Source organism: Thrips palmi, unplaced genomic scaffold, assembly GCF_012932325.1.
Source record: "Thrips palmi isolate BJ-2018 unplaced genomic scaffold, TpBJ-2018v1 HiC_scaffold_19, whole genome shotgun sequence".
Taxonomy (NCBI): domain Eukaryota; kingdom Metazoa; phylum Arthropoda; class Insecta; order Thysanoptera; family Thripidae; genus Thrips; species Thrips palmi.
In genome coordinates, this window is record NW_023144628.1 from 6,368,313 (window position 1) to 6,393,498 (window position 25,186).

Below are 25,186 nucleotides of genomic sequence, written 5' to 3' on the forward strand. Positions count from 1 at the left end.
AAATCCTTTCTTTCTAATTTGTTGAAATGATTGTCTTTCCAAAGACTTCTAAAGCCCTCTATCCTGCTTCATTCCTTTATTGAAATTTTGCACATGCTAGAATTGCATTGTTATATATAGGGACTTTTAAATGCCCTCAAGATTGTCTATTCAATAAACACTTTGGCTTTAGGAATTGTGAATTATATACCAAATCTGTGTACATGTGCTTATAATAAAAGAGAATCTTTTAATTATATTTGTAAGGTCATAGGCATTGGTCTATCAACCCATTTGGTCAGTACTTGCAAGCAATACCAATCTGACAAAGTGGTTTTTGATGGAGAGAGGAAACATAGTCTGAATGAACTTTTATTTTCACAGAGCATAGGCACACTTATATACACTGCTACAAATGGGAACTGAAAAGAGCATTAACTGAATCAGATCTAAACAGCCTTAATACAAACAGCATTCCTTTCTCTGAATATCATGAGTACACAATATCTCGTAAAATAGACAAGTTGTGACTTACTTCCTGAATGAAATTCAAATTGCTTCAATGCACAAGACATATTATCATTACATACATCAATACCCAAGAACAACATATTTAATAGGAAGTTTGTTCGTGAGACTTAACAACTCCTTCACTATTTTTACAATAAATTAACACTTTAGTCAACTGTAAAATTCGGCTAGCATATTACCAATCAGTGCAAACATATAATTATCTGTCTTATTTTTGTGGTCAAAATTAAAATCTAGAAACTGTTGTGCAGTAAGTCAGATGATAAGAGACACACAAGAAGGCAATCTTGCTTTGACTCTTAGTCTACACCAATAATACACCAAAGAGTATTAACTGCTCCATATTCTGCTATTATCAGTCAGGTGAAAATAATATCACACCCATGATTTTAATGAAAACTTGAGGGATCTTCAAAGACATTCCTGGGTACCAAAAATCAAAAGAAATCTCAATTATTGCCAAACAATTACTTCTAAACAAACATAAATCAGTTGTTTGAGCCACCTGGTTTCTGCCCAACAGAAATTACTACAGCTAAAGAGAAAATGCTTCCAAAAAGAGCATTGAGCATTGCCTTGTCCCAGTTTATATTCAAGACTGTTGTACTGACAAGGATTTGATTTTGATTAGTCACTGCAGAACCTCTATCAATAACAGATTTGATGTTGCCAGAGTGGTATCTACTATTACAAACACAGCAGCTATCAAACGGAGAAACAACCAGTCCATTTACACAACAACAACTTTTCTGGAGGGCATACAATCCATGCAGTGGCTTCAACCTTTCTTTCACCAATTATGTTCATTCCAAGAGTATGTTAGATAATTTACATGAAAATGAATTCAAACCCAAAAGCAACTGTAACATTTTGAAGTACTTAAAGTGAAACAAATGAGCAAAAACTCATTTCATACACAGGCCATATCATGAGGTTTTAATAAAAAATACTTACTAGCAAAGATTTGTTCCTCCTCAGTCTCTGTAAGCAGTACTCTATGGAGATTAGTCTCATACCATCAAGCAACAATTACTTGACTAAGATAATAAATATCAGTGCTTGAACTTATCTTTCAAAGTTTAATTACTTAAAAAAATCTTTAGAGCCACTTGAGGATATAGAGTACAGCACTTTTTGAGTCAAATCTGCTTCCAGTACAATACAATTCTTCCTCTAGCACATATCCAAAAGAGAGAAATTTTAATTGACACAGCACAGACCTGTTTCAATCTACTCAGGCTACAGCAATGGCTGGGTAAAAGGCAGGTCTACAACACAATTAACAATAACAACATTTTAAAAACAGAACACCACAATATGATTGCATTGGAAGCAGTAACAACACAACATACCGGGATAGAACCAGGAAGCATTTACTTGAGAATGACAACATAACAGACATGATTTCTTAACAACGAAGTCTAAAGACAGTCCAAAACCAAACTATATTGCAAGCAGGGGGAAAAAAAACTGAGATAAAAATATAAGTTAACACAAACAAAAATTGTATAAAGTTAAACAATACATAATTTTTACAATTAGGTCCAATAAAATCATCATCACATATTTGTTCACATACATATCAACATAGCTATATTTACAAATGGTATGTACAAGAGACTTTATAAACTACATTCTTGTTTTTGATGATTATTATTTTTGTGGAAAGCAAAACAAGCTGAGGTTACTTGAAGTACATATCAACAAAATGCTTTGGCATTGCTGTTAAAATAAAACAAAACTAAAAGAAAATGAAACTCCTTGTTGAGAAAAACGAAACAAAAAAATTCTTGAGGACATACAGCCTCACCAATAATCATAAAATAAGACAAAAACAATGTAAAACATGGCATGCCTGACACCTCAGGAGGCTGGCATTTAAGAGTCGTGTTGTGTTCTAAAATATTCTTTTCTGAAACTCTTATGAACCACTTAATCGTTTTAAAATTTACCTTAACCATTAGCTTTAAAAATATTGCACAATATAAAATTCAAAGGATGGAAATTTCAATTTGTTTTAAAGTGTATATACAACAGAACAATTAAAATAAGAGCAGTTCAAAAACTGTCTACAAAACGGCTAATAAAACACTAATGAGATGTGATACATAGATGGTAGGTAAACAACAAACGAATAATAAACAGACTAGATTCATTAAATAACAAGAAATGTCTCCCAATGAGAAGCATTTCAGGTTACATGCCTGGCCACTTAAATAGAATAAAAAAGGTCACATACTACGAGGCATTTGCTTCCAGAGAACAACCTCTAGAAACAAAAATTAGTAACACAATGATACTTGAGATTCATAAGAAAATAAAACAAATACTAAATAAAAACATCTAGCTAAAGAGAGAAGTTTTGGAGGCAAGACTGTATTCAAAAACTTATATCATCTTCCATCCACACCATGTGAAATCTAAAGAAGCCTATAAAAATACTGTATAAGATCACAATAGATTGAAATTTCAGCTAAGCCATGTGTACATAGTACATTTAGGAGAAAGATCATTTAAGCAGTTGCATTGGAAACACCAATTTTCAGATATAGTGATTGAGGCAGAATGACAAGGACGAAACACTTCAGTAACACAGAATGCATAATGCCATCATCCAGTTACTGTTCTGTCAGGCATCTGTTCTTATGCATTCCAACACAACTTGCCTCGAAGCTTATTTATCTTGACAAACGCCTACAGTACAACTACTAGAATTAATTGACAAAAGGAAACATGACTTAACTGTTCTATGCACATGAAATTTAAGATATTACCACAAGATACATTTTCTACACAGCAAACAATGCCTTTTCTTAAAAGGTCCTGCGGAATGGCACTTGGTTAAAATATAATTTATCTATCACAAAGTGAGGCTCACATTAGTACGGCCCAAAAGATACTCTTTGAATCAAGACTGAACATTGAGATGAAAATTGATTCTTGCGTGGTCGTTCAGACGTCACTATCAGTCTCACTGCGAGGCTGTCCAAAATTCCGCAAAATACTCTGGGAAACAGACCTAATGCTTGCAGCATGAATGTGCTGCATTGGTGTAGATGGCAATCCAAGATCGTCATCTGTTCTACAACAATTATCATATTCTGAATCATACAGGACACTCATAGAATCGAGACTCATCAGAGCATCTGAGTCAAAGACTCGAGATGAGGCCCTAGATGAAAGGCTGGTATTGTCATCTCCATCATGGATATCATCATGCCCATCACAGGCAGAATTGACATCACTTAAAGCACCTGCCATCAACAGAAGAAGCCAATGAAAAACCTTAATTGCCAGTGAGAATGAGAATACAACTATATGATGGCATCACAAACCTTCAGCATCTGTGAGTCCAGTTTCATTCAGCATAGAAATATTTTCAAGAGCAGGATCATCAGTCGTGTAGCCTGTGGATTCTCGATCATTTAAAAGAGGCTCAGAGGCAGCATTTTCATCGTCTTCTTCATCGTCATCATCTTCCTCATCATCATCTTCACTCCATTCAGATTGGCTTGTCTCACCTCCACCTCCATTAGCAGTAAAAATACCTCTTTCTACGCACTTGGCACTTTCCTCAAGCATACGTTTCACAGCAGCCTCCTAAACAAAGACACACACACACACACCAAAAACAAACCATTAATTATAATTATGCAATGATTTGGGTTTTACTTATTTGATACTTTCAAAGTCCTTTATTGGAAAATGTACCTGACGTTCTACTTCCTCCTGTATTCGTTGCTCTTCACGCTCAAAACTTTCTATCTCATCAATGTCCTCCTCCGTGATGTTGTTTTCCTTGATTGCTTTCTCTTTCTTCACCTCATCTCTTGTTTCAAATGTGATTTCACCACTGGGGCTCCTGCTTGACAAAAGAAAGAAGACATTAGATACTTGTTACGCACAAGTCTACATGCTGGACGTAAAACAAGATATTGGCAAATAAACAAAATTAGTTTGAATAAGCCATAAGGTGTTAGTTGCATTGGCAAAATCAATCCATGTGCAAAACTTCCACAAACACTCGACCTCAAGAAAATAACCATGCATTATATACAAAGTTAATCTGCCACTTAATAACTGATACAGTTCCTCAGGTCTATGGCAAATTCTTGTTTTGCACAGAAACTTGTATTCCATACATTAATTTAATTAGACTGATACAGCTGACACACCACTAATATACCACCACCATACCAAACATTTTGCTTATGACCAATTCATTATTGAAATTTAAGAAAGCAACAAACAGTGCAACAAACCAACAAAAATTGAAAAAAAAAAAAAAAAAAAAATCCAGATATGTTACAGCAAGAAAGACTACTTCAGTAACATAGTCCCTTTCAACAAATACCACACATATTCACTCAGACAGACGCACACGCACAACCTAGGACTGGGGTACAACTTCAGATGTGAACATTCATTTAATGAATACTAGATGATCAGCTTTGCAGCTTAATTAAAACATTTACATCCTGTTATGAATTGAGCATAACAAATAAGTTCTCAATTGTTTAATAACAAAGGATCATGCCCTAATGAGGTTACTGTCTCACAGCTATTGAAAAAAAAAACATTATTTGTACATTTCTGACAATAATACACCATGAACATAATGATAGCTGGTACAATATAAAAAGATATGTTTTTGTTCATGTTAGGTGGTAGAGGATATTACATTTTAAGAGGTTTTAACATGTCAGACTACGATGGTTATCTATTTTTTTACCTAAACTAGGTAATGAGCTGCAAAGTACTGGTTTTCTTCGTTCAAAAAGTATACTTGTACTTGTTATTGGACCGCAATACATGCATAGTTATGAAGGCAATTTGCATCAATTGAAATGGTTAATTTTTCATGCACAGCCCTCACTCTAATCCAGTCCAAACAGTGTTCTTTCTTTACTGCGTCAAAGATGACATGCAAATCCGAGATAAACTGAATGTCAACATCAGTCAAATGCAGCACACCATGCCTTGTTATCGACAACAACAAAAAACAACTGATAAAGGCCCATCAACTTAATTTTCATTCAAATAAAATTATGAAAAGGAACTTAATTCTTGACACAATGTAATGAAAATTGATAGCTGTTAATTGCTGCTTAAATAAGCAAAAAACAATGAAAGAAAAAATGATTTTGTTTATGACTTTGTTATTTGGGAATCAATTTAAGTATCAAAGTACTTTACGAAAATGCATACTAATATGCATTGATGAACCAACTCAGTTATTTGCAATAATACCATCACCATTAGGAGCAAATACCAGCACCAGCGGATGCACAGACAGCTCTGGGAAACATTGGAATTTAGTACCTTGGGGGAGATGTGTGATCTGCGCTCAGCCTGAGTCCTGTTATAGTGGAGGTCTCAGAGTCATCAGGGTCACCAACTAGAGTCACTTTTTCTTCAAGAGGGCTTTTGAGCCCTAAAGATTGAATGGGAATGGGTGCCAAAATGGATTTGTTTGATGATAATTCTTCCATCTCTAACTCCTCCTGTTGACGCCTTGCCAGTTCTTGAATGGCTGCTAAGCCAACATAGGGCGTTTGGGCCAACGTACTGCTGGCACTACTAGGGGCAGAGGACAGCACTGGTGCTGGAGCTTCAGCTACATACCTGCCCAGCATTCCGGCAGGGGTGTTGTTGAGTTGCTGCTGATGTTTCTTGAGCGATGCAGCACCTAACTCATTCGCTAGAGGAGGACTGTTGACTAATTCTTGCTCTTCTTGACTCGTGTTCCTAATTAGCTTTGGATCATCCAAGCGTTTCTGAATTTCTCGTTCAAACTCAGCGCGCGTTTGATGACCTCGGCGAGATTCAATGGGATGCCCATTGGGATTTCCATCAACAGTGTCCTTGTGATTATGATGACGATGGCTGTGATGTCCATGGTGGCCATGGTGATTATGATGATTGTGATGTCTGGTTGAGACATCTTTGCGGTCGGTTTGGCTGAACCCATCTTTCTTTGAGGACTTGCCACTTGATGTGGACCTTGAGTGAGAGTGAGAATGGTTGTCTTCATTGTTTTCGGATTCTCTCCCTGAGCCTTCAACATTTGGTGAATGTTTTGAAGAATGTTTGCTAGGGGGTCGGTGGCTTTCATCAGGGGATGCATGGTCGTCTGACAAGCCATTTCTTAAAACATTTTCAACATTCAATGGAGATAATGTTTTCTTCATTGCTCTGCTGGGGAGCTTGGATTCAGCAGCATGCCTCAAGGCTTCTTGACGTCCAATGTATTCAAAACTACCACAACTGTCTCCTCGGTAGGAATCATCGCCATCCAAAAGCGGTGGTAAGGGACTGGACACACATGAAGAATCTACGGCCCCCTGTGCAAGTGCAAGAAGCGTTGAAGGGTGAAGTTTGTCTCCGACTTTGCGTCTGGCTCCAGAAGAACCATTACTTCTATGCCTCTGGGGCGAAGCATTCCATTCTCTCCTTCCTCCAGACCCGCGCGACGCGCCTCGGCCTTCGTCTGAATTGTTATTCTGACTACTAGAAATGAGGCACTGCGGAGGGATGTAGTCGTGAGCTGCCCTTGGAGAGTGCTCAGGCGACGAACAGGGATTCACTTGGATGTCAGAAGGATAGAGCCACTTTTCCGGGGGCTCATTGCTCAAGCCCGCATTGCCTGGAGGTGGGGAAGGCGAAGGACTTGCATCAGTCGTTCGACTGTAGCTCTCATCCGAAGAGCTAATACTTGGCGAGTGGTTCATCGAGCTGATTTCATCAGCCGATGAATGGATCCTGTGGTTGGCTGGCCCTTGCAAGTAGAAGCCGCCTGTCAAGGCAGAGCTACCCTGCAAGCTTTCATCGGAGTAGTGCCGCTGGAGCTGAGGGGGGTTGTGGACGGCGCGGAGCTTGGCGCGGAGGTTGGCCTCGTCCAGCACTGCAGCAGCGGCAGCACCCGGGTCGCGTTCGCTCCGCAGCGCGGGGTGCAGCGCCTGGTGCACGGCGGGGTGCAGCACCTGATGCGGGGGCAGGGGCGGCGCGTGGCTGCCGTTGAGGCCACCGTTCACGCCGCCGTTGAGGCCGCCGTTCACACCACCGCTGGCCCCGCTGTTGTGCGCGCGGTGGTGGCCGCGGTGGTGGCGGCCGTCCTTGCCTGGAGGACGCGGCAAGGGCTTGGCGTACGGCTTGCTCAGGGCCTCGTTCACCTGGCTGCCGTGGTTGTTGTTGGTGTGGTTCGAGTTGGTCAGGATGTGGCGGCCGGATGCCTCGCCCCCTCTGGGCCATGGCGGAGTGTACCTGAAACAGAAGACGGCCGGGGTGAGGGGGGATGGGGCACAAGGCACACCAGGCTGATGTGCCAAAAAACGGGATCAAACGGAAAGCCAGCCTACCTCGCAGACTCCTGTTGCCTCTTGGAAGCCAAAGCGGACGCACTCGGCGCTGAGGGGAACTGCATGTGGGAGATGCCCTTGTGGGGTGGGAGGGGGGGAGGCTGCGAGTGGTGGGGCATTCCATCGCCAGATTCGCGTTCTCGCTCTAGGCTTGACCTCTTGACTCTTCCATTGACATGACCAACGTGGTTCAGGTGGCTCATATTACTTGCATGGCTACTGCTGCTGCTGCTGTGATGACTAAGATGATTGTTCATGTATGGTCCTGGGATCTTCATGGGTTGCTGACAAAGAAAACAATAATTTAATACTGAATAATAATTTTTCTTAAAAATTTGTTCACGCAACTGTTGCAATTGAGAGACACCCTTACCTGATAGGCATGTCCTAGTTTGGGATCCGGAAGAAGTGGTTCGTTTTCAGCACTTCCAAATCCGTTTTCTGGGTGAACACCATGACCACTAACACTACCACTTCCGCTGCGACTACCAGAACCCTGCATAGCTTCACGAAGAGGCGGGAGTCGAGAGGGGTTGCGGTAACAGTTTGAAAGAAGAGCACCTCCATCATCACGTCTCAGACATTTGCCTCTGGACAAATCACCTTGAATGTGATGTAACATTGCAAGAGGTGTTGGTACACCCCCATACATGTTGGCCACTACAATGGAAAAGGCATATGATAAGTAAATTTCAAATGAAATAATGAAAAATAATATAACAAGAAACCAAACTGATAAGTTCGAAAAAAAAATATACCTAATCCTGCTTGGCCACGAAGACCTGGAAGTTCTTCGACTCGAATGGTGCCAGGTGGCTTCCTCTCATTAAGGAAATATGTTGTCATGTCACCTTTGCCTTTTACTTTCACGACACCTCGACATTGGAACTGATATGGATGATTGCGAAGTATTTGGAAGACCTCCTCCGTAACCTACAAATAATACAGAAGTTCAAATATCCATATTCTAAAATTTTGACTCGAGTGAAACAGTTTACTTACTTGAGTGCGATCAGGCTCCCCAGTAGAATCCATGCGGCTGGCAACATTCACTGTATTGCCCCAGATATCATATTGTGGCTTCCTAGCACCAATGACTCCAGCAACAACAGGGCCAACATTGATGCCTACAACACAAAATAAATTTTGTAAGAAAAATAATTTGTTGTGCACAATATGAGATAAGAATGGATTTTTTCAGATAATACTGACCAACTCTTAATTTGAAATTGTTAAATGAGTTAGTGTTGATGTTTAACAGAGTCTCCCGCATGGCATAAACAAATTCTACGAGAGAACTCATATGCTGACCAGCACTGGACTCCTCATCATCGTCTAAAATTCTATACTCGGGCAATAGACCCACAGCAGCCATATATGTAGAGCCAACAGTCTTGATTTTGTCAATTGCTTTAAAGCGACCATCTTCCAAAAGCTGAAAAAAAGAGATTTCAGATGAATAATCAATAAAATGAAACATAATAATAAAAAGGTCCACAACTTGGATAACTCAAACGAACCTGATCAAAGTCGGCAATTATCTCATTTAAGAGACGAAGACACTCCATTCCAAGGTTATTGCCATCCAGTTCCATGTAGAACTCATGGTAGTTGGTGATGGATGCAAAGACAACCCCCACACGGGAATAGCTTTGATGGTACAGCTCCTGAGACAGAGTGCTCTGTGTGTGGCCATCCGCAGCAATGGCAACAGCGGCAACAGGAACAGCAGGAACAGCAGCAGCAGCAGCAGCAGCAGCACCATAGGATACAGAGGGGTTGGGTAGAGAAGCGGGAAAAGCAGGCGGGGTTCGCAAGCGACAAATAAGGTGAGGAGGTGAGAAGGAGGGAGAGGAACAGACAAAAGCACATAAAAATGAGTATGAGTGATGATATAAGAATCAGTATAGTTTCATGAAAAGAACTAATAATGACGATTACACCTTCATTCTAAGAGGATCTATAGAACAAGCAACATTTAATAGGGAACATTTATTTTTGTGAGCTGAAGCTTGCGAGCTATCATTATTGAAAACATATAAGTCGATTATAATTGCTATTATTTAAATCTTATCTTTCAATAACTATATCTGTCTTTTACAACAGGGTTAGAGATAACAAGAACATCTAGAGACTTGTTAGAACAAGAACACACACACATATCCTCAAGAAGGTCTCTCTTCCATACAAAAAAAAAAAAACAAAAAAAAAAAACAAAAAAAAAACAACACTGCTTACCATGTTACTGCGAAGCTGGTTGTTCAAAAAGTGAAGTGCGACATGATCAGGAAGGAGATTAAACAGAATTCGCCGGTTGCTACTCTGCAGGGCATCCATTTCTCCCTTCTCTTCATGAGCCTGAAAGCACATTTGTACAATAAGGGATACACTTTTAATACATAACAAAAACAACAACAGCAAAGATTTGAGTAAAATATTAACCTGAATTTGCCAAAGGAAGTCAAGCCTTGCAGTCCATTCTATCTGTCTCCCATGAATTATGACGGCAAGTAGGAACATAATAACATAAACAATGCTGAGATGGTCTTGTGGAATTACAGCGCTGGAGGAAAAAAGAGAAAAAGAAACCACATTGTAATAAATTAAAACAGAACTCCTTGCACACAATTGATCTGGATAAGTGGTACTTACTGGACTCTTTGATCATAACAGGTAAATACTTCCCTATGAGAAAGTATAACAAGGAGGAAGTATATCAACGAAATCAAAGACAAAAGTACACCTTTGATCATAATTGGGAGCCGCAGGAAAAGGGCCACAGCAAGGCATCCAAGTGAACATGAGAGCGCTATGTATTGTGGGATTGGGCAGGCACGATGATCCCGATCAAGGCCAACAGCACTGCCCAGTCCTACTGCTGTCAGGCCCCCATTTTCAAGAGTGATGTTGGCAGAAGAATGGAGGACACATGGTGCATCCCAGCGACATGTGAACTGAAGCGTATTCAAACATTAGAGGGCATATTGATTTTATAGGTGTATACAATGGAATGGAAACACTTAAAAACTTACGGCATTTGCTTGAGCCACAGAGTACACTAGCACAATGGTGAACACAGTGATGGCGACTCGTAGAACAAAGCTACGAGATATATCTAGTCTTGGAGTAATCCATCTCAAACGCACAGCAAGTAGCAACATCAAGACAACCTATAAGAATGATAGGAAAGCTCAGAATAAATTAAAACAATCCTAATTACAATGGAGCAGTAAATATTTATTGAATACTTACAGAGATCCAAACAAAAGTTAGAAGGAAGAGAAGCAGGACAATGACTGTTCGGGGGAGAACAGCCACTTGTAGAGCTCCCAAAAGTAAAAGTAGCACCAGGGCACATGCAAGTCCACTTGAAAATCCTAGGTCTACATCTTTATGATACTGCATAGGTAAAGGAACCAAATTAGGTATACAATAAATAAATTTTAACAAAAAAATTCATGACAAGCTTAAAATTGGTAGCTCCATACTTGATGTTCTTTAGCCGAGTCCTTGAAGTACAATGTCAAGAGATTCACATGGATAGATTTTTCCCTGTCCACACTGCGAGCATCAATTGCTTGAGCAAGATACTTGTTGACTCGGTTTGATGGCTGATGATACACACTTGAATGCCGTTTTTTGAAAGGTCGCTTGAATTTTTCTGTCACTTTCTTCTGCAAGAGGAGAAACCAGTTTTTAAGAGGTGAGCATTCCCAAAATTTTAAACATGCAACCCAACACACATTCATCACTTGTTGAAAATGTACCACAAAAATACAAAACAGTCAAAGTCAAGACAATACACTCTAACTAACCTTGCCACCAATATCTCTGAGGTCAAGAGGGTTGGAAGTCCCAAATGCTCGACCTCCTGCTGATGTGGGATCAGCATGTAGGGCCCGCTGCAGGTCTAGGACCTAAAAGCAGGGCATGCCACAATACAACCACACCATCATACAACAACTCAAACATAATCATTTCTACCACTCTTTAAATTTTTTAAATTAAAAAGACACAAAAATTTTCTTGTACTTCAGCTATGTGGATGTTGCTAATGAATTCACATTCTTCCAATCTGGAGCAGAAAATAGCTCTAAACCACATGCATTCAACAGTATAAATATATAAAGCAGTAACAATTACATGCACTTTTGCATCTCAAATTTGCTGTCAAAAATATTATTCTAATGTTTGAGAGGAGATACACATGTATGGTGTTCAAAGCTTGATTTAATGAACACTGTAAATAATCTAGAGGCTGCCTACTCACCTATTATGGCAAAATTTTAAAAACTTACCAGGTAACTTGGTAAGAGGACTTTAAAGAAGGTACTCAAGCTGCACTTACCGCATCCTAAAAGAAACAACATCCACTCTTAAAACAAATTCAACCATGCATTATGCTGACATAAAACTAGCTCAGGCATGCATCATAATCAAAGAGAACAAAGTATCAGCAACGACACAAAATTCGGCCATTCAAAAGAATACGCACAAACATATAAAGCTTTAAACATGTTCACTATGTATTTTTAAAATACTTGCGAGCAAATATGCTTGCTATCTTTTGCAATTGAGAAAAATGTATGCTGCTACTAATCAACTTCTTTAACTTAATGCTTCAAAGCAGAAATCCTTTCAAAAAATTATGGTTGCCGATGCAACCATCATGGAATAAACAGAGGGCAAATGCAACATCTTCTCACCTTTCTGGCTGCATTAACTTTCAGCTCTCCCGGACCGCCGCCAGCAGCCATGTTGGAAAAGGGCACCTCCATGGAAAACTTGATGGTATGCAGGAGCTGGACCACAACGTTTGAAACATTTCGGAAGGACAGCTTCTTCCGCTGAGCAGCGCCCAATGCTGACCGCACCTGGAGAGTGTTGAACAATAATGGCTGCAATCAGAGAAGAGAAAGGAACGCGCGGAACGGATCGGCCCAGGGCCGACCACCACGTGCGCACACCAAGAAAGCAGATTAATCCCACCGCCACGCACAGTCGACATGCAAGCAACATACAGCTTAGCCCTCTGCTATTGGCAACCCGTTTGACCCAAAATATAGTAGGCTTGACACAATGCGATACATTTCTGTCCTGACTCTTGAGAGAGAGACACAGAGCTGAGCCCAGCAATGAATGAAGCAAACCCCAGCTGGCTGAACAATCCACAGCTAACAGTGCACGCTTGAGTACATGTGTGGAAAGCTTCAAGGTGTAATGCAATGCAACTGTAGCACAAAGACAAGGACTCATTCCTCCAACAAATTCATTGTAGATATGATTTAACCCAAGTGAAGGGAAGCTGTCATTGCCAAAACCACAAGTCACAAGATTCATTCACAAAACTAGTGAATAGCTCTTTGTGCCGCATTACTATCTGAACACTCATAAATCATGCACAGACAAATTTTTTTAATCAATTTCAAATGGAATTGGTCGAAGAATCGTTTGCTTCTAGGCCAAAGAGGAGGCCAAATAAAATTTTTAAAGAAAAGGCAAAACATTCAAAATAAAGATGTGAACCAACTGAATTTGTGCTCAATTTTCATGCAAAGTGTGGTTGAAATAGGAAGGGCTAAGATAAATGCATCTCTAAACAAGATAGATGGACAAACAAACACACAAACAAACAAAACAACAACACAAACAGAAAAGCTGTATACATAAAGCTAATACTGACAACCCAAAAGTTAAATAATGGGTAGGTAAATAATGTTGGCATGCAGTTGACAAAGGTGAATCAAACTCAAACATAAAGAGAGACAGTCCAAATGATTTTAAAAGAAATCAAAAGCCAGAGCAAATTGTTGTAATCGAAAAGGAGCAGTGAATTCAGAAGAGAATCTGCGAGCTGAGGAATCTCACAGAAAAGGTCAGTCAAAAACTTTCTGGGAATAACCCTCTTGAATGCTTTCACAGAGTACAATTATTCAGTTATAATTTGCAATCCTAAATAAATTTAACCATCATTTACACCATGACTTGAATATTTTGGACTTGTCACTCGACCGACAGGTCAAGTTAACGTTATCACTGTATCTAACTCAAATGGCAGCCATGCAGCGCTCATTTAATACCGAACGAATCGATGTCCAACTAGTACTGTAAAATAGACTCTTCCTTAAATTGCCTTTGTAGTAGATGATATGACCATAGAGCTAGCCATGATTACAACCATCAATTCAAATCTAGAATATACCTGTCTGCTTACACAGAGACTTCAAGACGCAGAACAGTGACTAGGTGATGGTCTCTCATATAAAAGAATTTGTCTTGTTTGATATATGGGAGGGATTTAAGAGGCCGAACAAAATCAAAATTGAACTAGTGCAATATATAGTTGGTAAGAGTTAAATAAAACACACAAAAATAAAAAAAATGACTAGCTATATAAAAATGCTGCCAAAATTTATTTCATGATTTTTTGTGCAAGGGTTTGTCAAAAAAGTTAGTTAGGAGGAAGTGATAGGAAGATACTTCAAAATTAAGGACAAATTAAGGGAACCAAACTGAAAGAAAAATCTTAATGAAGATTATTAAATTAAAATAAAGAAAAAAAACAACACACAGAAAACTGAATCTTAAGCAGTCTTATTGATATAAGCTGGTTAAAACGACAGAACTGTACCTTTTTCCTTCTCTCAGGTGGCACGATGAAATAGGTATTCACATGGTTGTCATGAAGATACTGGTTTCTTTCTCCACCTCTTCCATCTTCCACTTCATATTGACCAGCCAAACAATCCAAAGTGGCTTGAGTCACATGAACACGACTAAAGGATGAAAACAAAGATTAAGTTAGAGGACTCATGATAGTAGCTAATAATGAGAGTAGGATTCTGACTCAATATGACATACCCGGCTTCACCACCAGCCTCCATGTTATTGGCTATTGTCACATCATTTGACCAAACATCGTACTGCCACTTTTTGAGACCCAGCACACCACATAGAACACGTCCTGTGTGAATGCCAACTCGCATGTTCAACTGAACATCAGTTGCCTCTACCACTGACCTGTTAGTGGCAAAGTCGCATTTATTAGCTCAACCATTGATTGCAACACAGAAAATTGGAATTGGAATCAGACTTACGCAATAGCATCAATCATATCCAAACCCATTTCGACCGCACAGTGGGCATGATCTGATCGAGGTTCCGGTAAACCAGATACACAATAATAACAATCTCCTAAAATTTTAATACGCAGACAGTGGTTGTCCTGGAAATGAAGTCAAAGAGGAGGGTAAGGCATTGGTCAAATGTACAGTTGTAAGAGGGAAAGAGTTAAACGTACATTAGCTAATTGGTCAAATCGACCAAACAGTTCATTTAGTAGGCGGACAAGATCTTGGGCAGTGCACTGAGATGCCAAGACTGTAAAACCAACAATGTCAGCAAATAATATGCTGACATTTTCATGCCTTTGGATGTAAATTTTATGAAACTGTCCTTCAATAGGAGAAATAATATCCTTTTTCATTTCTACTGCGACATGTTGAGGCAAGACTGATAAAAGAAGTCGCTCCTGGATAGAAGAAATCAGTTTAAAGTTAATGGGAGATGTAGATCACAATAATAGACTTACACACCAAGTTTTTACAATACACACCAGTTTTTCATTTTCATCCTCCATTTCCAGACGAGCAGCGATACAGTTCCGAGTGTCCAGAAAGGCCTTGCGCTGAGCATGTTCCATGAGATTGTGAACAAACAAGCCGACCACATTGACACACACAAAGATGATGATATTCGCAGAGATCTGAAAAATAAAAGAAGAGATTAAAACGCCTCGTGACTTTAACTTGTAAGAGACAACAAACGAGCACACTGCAAAGCAGCCAAATGAACATGAGCTTGCTTTGGCTTTGGCTGCCTTGGCACAGCACGCCAGGCGACGCCAGGCCCTACCTGCTGCCACAGGAGATGCGGGAACTCCTTGGCGAAGGAGGCGGACACCGCGACGTGCGTCACGGAGAGAATCAGTCCGAACGCCGTGGACACCCAGGTCTTGAGCGGCATCATGGCGTAGGCCAGGAAGGTGACGAACACCACCTGCCACACGCCCTCCGCCACCACGCGCCGCGTGTCGACGCGCAGCCCGCCCCCCGACCCGGCCCCCACCGAGGTGGACAACGCCGTGGTGGCGCCGAGGCCGCCGAGGCCGCCGAGGCCCATGTGCTCTGGAATGGGGCCGAACGGCAGCCAGACGCCGCAGAACGTGACGCAGAAGAAGAGCACCGCGTAGCACACCCAGACCAAGTAGGCATCCTGACGAGCAGAAAACACGACGAGAATTAATTAACCAACCAAACCATCAAAGGCGTCCTCAGGTGGACAGACGCTCAAGTTCCACATTACCTGCATGAGTTTAGTTTTGAGGAATGCCAGCAACAATACGAACAGCAGGCAGTGGACGCCATGGTATATGTTCTGTACGGATGGCGCGTGTACATAAGCCAGACTTATTGTTGCCAAAACAAAGGTGAGGATGACAAACAGTCCGACAACACTTGACACCTGCAGGAGAAACCAATCACAGTTTGTAAGAAAACACTAACGGTGAAAGCAGACAACAGAAGGGAACAATATAGAAACGAAACTCACAGAAGAGTGCTGTAATTTGTAGGTGTATCGCCGATATAATCTTTCCAGCTCATCATTTTCAAACCTGTGTCTATTTAGCAAGCGAGCGATGGACAGCTTGCTGTGCGAGTCCATAGCCTTTACACTGTGGTCCATGGTGAGTGGTGTGCGGGGCGCGCAGAGGCGCCTCCCCTCTCTAAATTATGTTTGGTTAATCTCCAACTCAACTATTAGCTTCCCCCACCGTTTGGGGAATAAGCAATCCATGCTATCTGCAGGACAGAACAGACAGTGAGTCAACAACGAAAAAGTCTGGTTACTCTTAAATTCATCATTACTGGTTAATTTTGATAAATGTGAGAAAGAGAGAGTAGTACCTGGTGAACATGGCCGACTGAAGCCACCCTCTGCCTGGACCGCTGCGATGCTGGTGATCTGACGTTGATCAGACGAAACCCCTCTTTTCTGCAACACACAAGCAAGGAAAGACATGAGTAACCGATTGCTACTGATTGATGAAACGATACGCGACAAGTTGGCGCGAACAAAGCTGAGCTTAACAAGCTTTTTAAATTTAGTTCTCTTTCTCTTTTTATTCTTCTGGCAAGGCAATGAAGGCGAGAGGCCGACAGGGCAATACGGTGGCGACATCTCAGTCAATGGTGAAAAAAAAGGAGGGGGGGGGAGAAATGGCCATGCTGGAGCAGCGCGCTCCGCGCATGAGGGAATGCTTCGTTACACACCGAGTCTAGTCTGTACTAGTCGTCACTTCTTTTTTTTTTCACCTTTTTAAAAGAAAAGTTTCTTCACTTTTTCCTTTCAAAGATGGGGCAAGCCAGATGAAATAAAGATGCGAGCGAAACGTGGGGCAAGCCGCTCGAAGTGGAGCTAAAAGCGGCGTTATCGCGACCCCGACCGAGCCACCGGCCCACACAGGGGGCCACAGGGCCAGGGGGCGGTTTTCGGTTTTACAGCCGAGGATCGCGGAGGCGGGACCAGCGGGGCGCGGTGCAGGGCTGCAGGGCGCGGGGCGGCCAGGCGAGTGTCTTGGGCGAGGGCCAAGGGCCAAGCCTGGCCAAGCCCCACCGGACCCCTCCCACCTCCAGTGACCAAGGGCACAGGCCAGCCAGCCAGGCAGGCAGCCAGGCAGGCAACCTTTCAAGTGGAAATGACTGCGGCCGGCGGACAGGGCGCGATTCGCAAAGGGAAGTCCCTCGGGAGGCTTCCGGGCAGCAGAGGTTTCAGGGACTGGGCGCGGGTTCACAGGGTTTGCAGGGGTTTACAGAGGCGGGGACTGTACGGGGACTCCCAGTTCCAATTTCGGCACGCGACTGACTAGCAATGTGCTTCTGGAACGAAAAGCAGAACCCTCTGGTGCTTTTGGCAGAGCGAATGGTCGAGCGAGTGAGAGAGGGGGAAAGGGGGGAGGGGTCAAGCCCACCACGTTCGACCGCGCCCGCGCCACGCATCTGCCCCGCAGTGCTCTGTTCTTGTTCGACCACCGATTATTTTTAGAGACGGGCGGACCAAGTCAATCCTGGCTAATGGCGTCAAACCCACACAATGGCTTGCCAGCCCACCTCGCTCTCTCTCACTCCCCACGCCGGTGACGAGCGGCAAAGACAAACAAGTCTCCAAACAAACTGCTCCACCGAAATGCCGAAATGAAATGAATTAATCCATTAATCCCCACACCGGCTGGCTGGCCGTGCATATCGCGCTAATGGAAGCTGGGAGCCACACTGGGAACTCGGCGGGCCGACGGCAGGCGAGGCCCCACTGGCCCGCGCAGTCAGCGAGTACGCGTCAGTACGCATTCAGTACGCAGTGCGCCATCGTCGCCATCGACGGCGCGGAACGGGAGGCGGACAAAAAGAACGGCGTCGACTGTCTTTGAAGCATTTTCCGGCCCGTGGAAGCCCCCCTCCCCTCCCGCTCCTCTTCCCATTTTTCCAGACGAAGACGTCGAAAAAGAACGTCGGACGGCAACGTGATTAAAATGGCTTCCTTCGTCAGCCAGCCGGGCAGAGCGCAGAACACTGCAGAGCAGCGCGGCAAAGGCGAGCGCTTTATCGTCGTGGCGAATGGCAGCTTCTCCTCAGAGCACGGCGTCATGGCAGTCGGGGCCCAAGCCCAAGCCAGTCGAAAGGCCTATTCCGAACTCTCTGTCGAGAGTGCGAGAGGGACAGAGCGACGAGAGCACTATTCGGCGTCAGCCTGCAGGCCCGCAGCGCCAGAGGGCCACGGAGCCGCACCAGCAGCAGCCTATGGCAGGGATGGAAATAGTCCGCAGTTGACAGATGTGCCGGGGCGAGCTGCGCGTTGGCCGCGCGGCGCCGTGCGGCCACATGGGCATGAGGGGCGTGAGGGGCACGGCACAGCCATGCACTGGATCAAGGGCGCGGCGTCGCGGCGGCGTCGCGGCGCCACTCTCAGCCTTCGGCGCCGTCCGCGGGGCGCGGGGCACGCACGGCACGCACGGCCCGGGGCGCCCCGCCCCCCGCAATGAGCCAGCCCGATTCAAAGTGGAGGGCGCCCTGGCCGCCGTCAACTCGATTTAACTTTACTGCGCGGCCCAGAGCAGCCAGAGCAGTCACACGGGCACAAAAAAGCGGCCTTTACGAGTCCATGCTTCATGAAGCGAGTCGTCCCCAGTCCCCGCCAGTGTACACCGCCACAATGCAGGGGACGGCCGGGACGGCGCGGCGCGGGCTGTGTCGTCGGCGGCGTGCCTGTGGCGGCGCGGACGCGGGGACGCCGTCATACCCTCGCCGGGTTATTCGCGCCAGCGCGGCCGAGGCACGTAACAACGCCGCTAGACGTGGACGCGCTTCGGCGAGCCGCGGCGGGTGGAGCACGTCGAGCAAGTCGAGCACGCCGTCATGGTGTGTGCGGGGGCGCCGGGGGCGCGCAGCCACCCCGCCGGCCGCTGGACGAGGCCGACCTTCATCACAGGCAGGCAGGCAGCCAGGCAGGCAGCCCCATGACCGAGATACCCCGCGTGTGGGCGGGGGGCGTGACGCCGAGGCGCGCGGGCGGACAGGACAGGGCCCTGGAGGGCTCTGGAGCCCGCCGGCCGGCCGGCCGAGTCCTCGGGGGCGCCTTGTCCTTGTCTCGGTACTCCCCGCAAGGCTGAGCCCTGCCAAGGCGCCAAGGCCCTGTCCAGTGCGCCTGTTTACGGGGCCCTGCTGCCTGCCAGCCCCGCCAGCCCCGCCGGCCAGCCGGGCGATTGCGTCCGTCTTATCATGTTTGAAGAAGGGATGGACAGTGGGTCGGTTCCGAACAGTGCTCTCCTCTCTCTCGCCCCTTCCCCCATGAGTGCGAGAGAGACAGAGCGAGGGCGAGGGATGGGGGCAAGGCAAGGGACCGACCGGGGGAAGCACAACCCAGATGATAGCGACCCGCCCACGCACGCACTAAGTACACACACCACACACACACAGGCACACTCACACACACATACACCACACACACACACACACGTGCAAGGCACGACCAGCGCCACGGCGACCGGCGTACCCCTGGCAACGCAAATACGTACACACTCTCAACAAGGAAAATGTGCGCGACCTAACGAAAAGTAGCATGGCGGAAAGGTTGGTCGTGGACCAGATTGGGGTCGGTCGCAAGGAGGGAGGGAGGGAGGAAACCACTAAGGTCATATGACCTCAGGGAACACCCCTCAGTCCAGCAGGACAACTGTGTTTGACGGACGCGCGCGCGCGTGTTTGCGTGTGTGAGTGTGTGTGTGAGAAAAAGGGGAGGGCGAGGGGTGGACACAGCGCGCCCCGCGACGCGCCCCACAAACGCCGAGGAGACGACAGGTGGGCGCGTCCGGGGAGGTCACCGTCGCGTCGAGCACGGAGCACGCCCACGCCACTATAAAAGTGTTGTTGCTCCCGCGGAGCCCACAACACAACACCCCCCGCCCACGCACTGCCCACGCCCCGCCACGCCCCGCCACGCCCCACCGCCCCGGAGAAGGCGATCCCGATCCCCGCCGCGCACCCCGCGCTCCCCAAGGCGAGGCGGAAAAGCGACGCGCTGACGTCACGCCGCGCAAAATGAAGCGGGTTCGAGGCTTTGTCCGGGGAAAGGGCGGCCGGCGATTGGCGGAAAGGAAAAAGCGCCGCGCGAAAGGAAACTGGCGAAGTGACGGCGCGGCCGCCCCGCTGGCTGCCGACGCCGCAGCGCGACGCGACGCGACGCCCGCGTCCGCCCGACCGCTTCCCGCGCGCTGCCGCAGCACACCGATTCCGGGAGTCGTTTTCGTTTTCGTCGCTCTCGCACTCGTGAGGCACTCCGTGTTGCTGCGAGAGAGACAGCGCGACGAGGCGACTCTCGGAATCGGTCTGCTGCGCGCCTCCCTGCCCATCATCGTCAGCAGCAAAACACGCACCATTTGCCAATTTCCTCCGCCCGCCCCGCCCCGCCCGGACACTGTTCCACACTTAAGCGCGCGCTCTCTCTCTCACTCACAGACACACTGGCAACAGAAAGAGAGCGGCTCGGCACGCCCCGGCATCTCGCCATCAATCTCCCCGTCGTGGCGGCGCGCGGCGCGTGGCCGCGGCGGAGGCAGCAGACTCGTCGTCTTCGTCGCTCTGTCTCTCTCGCACTAGTAGGGGACGCCGCATGAGTGCGAGGGAGACAGAGCGACGAGAACGACTCTCGGAATCAGTCTGCAGTAGCAGCCGTCGTCAGCCCGGCGAACAGCGCGCTTCAACGTCGCTCTGTCCCTCTCGCACGCCGACGGCACGCACCGCGAGTGCGAGAGAGACAGAGCGACGCAGCGCCGCGGGCCGCGAACACGCGCGCGCTCGCGATCCGGGCCGCCTCGAAGCTGGTCCACACCATCAGTCATCGGCCCGTCGGCGCGTCGCCCCGTCCGCGCAGTCACTCTGGGCGACACCTGCCGACAGCCGCCGTCAATGCGAACGACGGAGAGCAGTGCACCAGACTCATTCCGAGAGTCAGTCGTTTTCGTCGCTCCGTCTCTCTCGCACTCATGGGGCGTCCCCTGTGGGTGCGAGAGAGACAGAGCGACAAAAACGACTCTCGGAATCAGTCTGCAGGTGGAGGGCGGCGGAGAGCGAGTGCATTCCGCGCCTCCATTCCATTCCCGGCGTAGCGGCGGAGCGGAGCGGAGAGTTGCTCTCCCGGTCTCCCGCTTTGTCGCGCTGCTGCTTGTCGATGCACCTGCCGTGCTGCACCGCGTCGCCGTGCCGTGCCGCGCCGCCGATCCATCCGGCCGGCCGTCACGCCATGACAAGACAGTCGTCGCAGCTTGTCAGCGTGTCTCGTTTACCACGCGACGTCGTTAACAGAGTTTACACAGTCAATCAAGGCTGCCCGTCAGTTTAGCAGCTAATAAAGAGTGCAGCGCAGGTGCGGCGCGTGACCGGTGCCGCGCCGTGCCGTGCCGCGCACCGCTTCATTTGGCACGCCAGGGAAACTTCCAGCCAGGAGCCGGGCGGCGTGGCGCGGCGCGGCGCGAACATCGCCGTCATGAACTCGTCTTGGCCAGGCTCCAGAAGGCCGCGGGCCGCGACGACCAGCCAGCGGCAGACTGATTCCGAGAGTCCTTTTCATACGTCTGTCTCTCTCGCACTCATGCGGCGTCCCCTGTGGGCGCGAGAGAGACAGAGCGACGAAAACGACTCTCGGAATCAGTCTGCAGGCGCCAACGAACGCCAGCCGGGCCGCCACGCCCGGGCCGTACGCCCCGCAACGCGCGTCCTGCAGACCGGTAGCGAGTGAGGAACCCCGCGGCGTCGTACGCGTCGCCCACCGGACGTGCCAGCGTGTGTCTTCTCCTTCTGGGGGGCCATCATCCGCAGGACGAGCTCGCCCTTGTTCAGGCCGACGTCCGCCGACAATGAGAGCTGCCGAGATCTGCCCAAGCAGGGCGTCAGGTTGGTTCCGCACGGTGCTGTACCGTCTCTCTCGCACCCTCGCGGGACGCCCCATGAGTGCGAGAGAGAGGGCGAGACAGCGACGAAATCATTGATCGAAATCAGCCCGCAGAGCCCGGGGCGCCTGTGCTGGTATCGCCCGGGCCGGCGCGCGCGGCCAGGCCGCCAGGCCGAACCAGGCCCGCCAAGTGATTGATTCTGACGTTCTGGCGGCCGGGCCATAACTTGCCCACTTCCGTGAGTTAGCGCCAGCCAGACGCGTCCCCTGCCCGAATCTCCCACCCACAGACAGACCTCCTCTAGGAGCTCCTCCGGAAAGACCGCGGAGACACAGGGGCACACACAGGGCCCCGTCAATGCACGGCCCGGCCAGCCTCATTCGCTATTCGGGGCACGATGTCGCCAGCCCCCCCCCCTCCAAAGGCATCTGCAGCCGCCGCTGCACGGACACACTGCGGCGGTCGGCAAGGACTCGCAAGGACTGCCAAGGTCTGGGAAGGACGCGGTCGACGCGGTACTCGGTTGCTGTCCTTATCGATCATCCAGAGCCACAACCCCGGCCCTCCCAGGGGCGTAGCCGGGGGCGACACCGAGGACTGCGACACTGTGAAACCGCCACGGCTGCGTGTCCACGGCGTTTACGGTGTGGGAGGGAGAGCGCCGGGAGGGTAGGCTGTCCCGCGGACACGGCGGCGCGGCGGGCTGGCCTACCCGGAGCGGCGTTCGCAGCGCGCTCCTCCGCAGCCTCCACTGGCCGCCTGTTGCCCTGTCTCTCTCGCACTCAAGGGGCGCCGCGTCGGAGCGAGAGAGACAGAGCGAAGGCACGCTGTTCGGAATCAGTCCGCAGGCCGAGCCATTAGTCCGCGACCTTTCCACCGGGATCCACTTTGCCGGCCGACGCACTGCAAGCCTAGGCAGAAGAGTCAATGACAAAAGCCCATAAACTGAGCGCGGGGTCACGGCGAGGTCGCGAGGCAGCGCCGCCGGCGGCAGAGCCAAGGCGGCGGAGGACCGCCCGCAGTGACTTTGCATTCGCGGAAACAACAACAGCATTAATTCCACAAAATAAAAACAACAGCAACAGCTCATGACGCAACGCGTGTGCCGTGTCGTGCCCGAAGGCAGGCGTGCCGCGTGCGTCGACTCGGAATCGCCTTCCGGCCACGCGACGCGCGTGCACCGCACGTCGTCGCCGTGCCTTCCGAAGGGCCGCCCGCCCCGCCGACTCACACGGCCGCGTGTCATCGGCCGTGTCCACGTGTAGTTACAAGGTTTATTGTCACCATGGGGCGGGGCGGGGCGGGACGAAATACGACCAGGCCGGGACGGGGCGGCGCCTTGGCAGACGCTCAAATATTCATAACCGCGCCGGCATGCCTGCATTACCCCACACCAGCAGCAACAGCAGCCCCTCGTGTTGCAAGTAAGACACAAACAAACAAGCAAGCAACCCCCGCGCGTTGCGCGTCAAACAAACTACGCGCACGGCGGGGCGGGGTGAAAAACCGCGCGCCGTGTCGACGTCGGCCTCGACCCGCGGGCACCAATCGGGGTCCTCCTTTTTACCCGGAGCGCCCCGCCGAGGCACTGACAGAGACTGGCGGCCAGTGACAACCAGCGCGCAGTGGGCCAGAAGACCGGCGCAGGCGGCCGAAACTCTAGACGCGTTTTGAGCTCCAGAGTCGCTGACTTTAGGCCGGCGGCAGGCCGACACCGCCCCCAACGTGGAGGACGGCACTGAGGGCGGCGAATCACGACCACTACAGTGGCGGCGTGGCGGCGGCCGGTCGTTCCAAGGCCCGAGGCCCATTCCGTGCGGCGCCCTCCTCGTCGCGCCGTCTCTCTCGCACCCACGGCGCGGCCCCGAGGTGTGCGAGAGAGACGGAGCCACTGCCCCCCAGCAGAGTTAATAAAGCCTTCAAGTCTTGCCAATCAGGGCGCCGCGCGCCGCGTCTAGCGAGTCGTGATTTACAGTGGGGCTATCGCCGCGGCGCTCACAGTGGAGTAGAGGGACTTGATGGATCTGCCAGGGCCGTGCGCCGTACGCACAGTGCCCCGCCCCGCCCCGCCGGGGTGAAGGCGCCGCCGGGTCCATTGGCCTGTGCTGGTTGCTGGCCTGCCGCGGCCCCTCGCTGAGTGAGTTTTGCTCTGACGCGCCAACCCGCGCCAACCGCAGCAGTCTGCTGCTAGGTCGGCGGCACGGCCAGAGAAAACATCTCTGTCGGCACAACGGCCAGGCCGTCAGCCAGGCCGCCGTCAGCCAGGCCGTCCGGCAGGACGACGTCCACGTCGGCCGCTGGCAGGGAGTCCCCGTGCCGCTGTCGCCCTGCAGGCTGAGTCGTCGCTCTGTCTCTCTCGCACCGACAGGGGACGCCCCGTGGGTGCGAGGGAGACAGAGCGACGGCTCTCGGAGTCAGTCCGCTGTCGCAGCGGCGGCGTCCTCGTGGGAAGCGCCGTCACCGCGGTCGCTCGGCAGGGCTCCTCCCGTCACGCTGTCCCTCTCGCTCTCGCGGGGCGGGCGGTAGAGGCGCGAGAGAGACAGAGCGACGCGGTCCGTGGTTCATCTGCCGTCCGCACTGGGCGTGCCCCAATGAGCGGACCACTCCAGAGACTCCAGGGCAGCGCGACACGCGACGCGACATTCCGGGCGCGCCCCGCCGCGGCGTGTCCAGCGTGCCCCACTTGTGGGCCAGCGCCAGCCGCGCCAGCCGGCTCACTCCGAGAGTCGTCTTCGTCGCTCTGTCTCTCTCGCGCCCATACGGGGCGCCCCATGAGTGCGAGAAGGACACAGCGACGAAAAGACTCTCTGAATCG

General features: G+C 48.9%; 1 protein-coding gene across 7 annotated transcripts in view; it reads right to left on the bottom strand.

Annotated features, from left to right (window-relative positions):
• Positions 1 to 335: 335 nt before the first annotated feature.
• LOC117645669 (Ca(2+)/calmodulin-responsive adenylate cyclase) overlaps positions 336 to 25,186 on the bottom strand; it is a 51,143-nt gene continuing 26,292 nt past the window's right edge. Inside the window, exons 3-30 of one of the 7 annotated variants that reach the window (XM_034385975.1) lie at positions 16,835 to 16,922; positions 16,479 to 16,729; positions 16,233 to 16,391; positions 15,783 to 16,142; positions 15,484 to 15,633; positions 15,169 to 15,399; positions 14,966 to 15,093; positions 14,730 to 14,888; positions 14,500 to 14,644; positions 12,575 to 12,742; positions 12,217 to 12,222; positions 11,684 to 11,785; positions 11,357 to 11,542; positions 11,121 to 11,267; positions 10,901 to 11,038; positions 10,521 to 10,822; positions 10,311 to 10,431; positions 10,107 to 10,226; positions 9,389 to 9,550; positions 9,081 to 9,303; positions 8,871 to 8,995; positions 8,627 to 8,801; positions 8,242 to 8,528; positions 7,869 to 8,152; positions 5,833 to 7,773; positions 4,222 to 4,375; positions 3,846 to 4,110; positions 336 to 3,764 (exon numbers count right to left, since the gene is read on the bottom strand). In XM_034385975.1, the coding sequence (XP_034241866.1) occupies positions 3,463 to 3,764; positions 3,846 to 4,110; positions 4,222 to 4,375; positions 5,833 to 7,773; positions 7,869 to 8,152; positions 8,242 to 8,528; positions 8,627 to 8,801; positions 8,871 to 8,995; positions 9,081 to 9,303; positions 9,389 to 9,550; positions 10,107 to 10,226; positions 10,311 to 10,431; positions 10,521 to 10,822; positions 10,901 to 11,038; positions 11,121 to 11,267; positions 11,357 to 11,542; positions 11,684 to 11,785; positions 12,217 to 12,222; positions 12,575 to 12,742; positions 14,500 to 14,644; positions 14,730 to 14,888; positions 14,966 to 15,093; positions 15,169 to 15,399; positions 15,484 to 15,633; positions 15,783 to 16,142; positions 16,233 to 16,391; positions 16,479 to 16,613 (6,675 nt within the window). In that variant the 5' untranslated portion in view covers positions 16,614 to 16,729; positions 16,835 to 16,922 and the 3' untranslated portion in view covers positions 336 to 3,462. Of the gene's footprint in view, positions 3,765 to 3,845; positions 4,111 to 4,221; positions 4,376 to 5,832; positions 7,774 to 7,868; positions 8,153 to 8,241; positions 8,529 to 8,626; positions 8,802 to 8,870; positions 8,996 to 9,080; positions 9,304 to 9,388; positions 9,551 to 10,106; positions 10,227 to 10,310; positions 10,432 to 10,520; positions 10,823 to 10,900; positions 11,039 to 11,120; positions 11,268 to 11,356; positions 11,543 to 11,683; positions 11,786 to 12,216; positions 12,223 to 12,574; positions 12,767 to 14,499; positions 14,645 to 14,729; positions 14,889 to 14,965; positions 15,094 to 15,168; positions 15,400 to 15,483; positions 15,634 to 15,782; positions 16,143 to 16,232; positions 16,392 to 16,478; positions 16,730 to 16,834; positions 16,923 to 25,186 lie in introns of all 7 variants that reach the window. The other 6 variants (XM_034385974.1, XM_034385977.1, XM_034385976.1 and 3 more) reach the window with 6 other exon arrangements.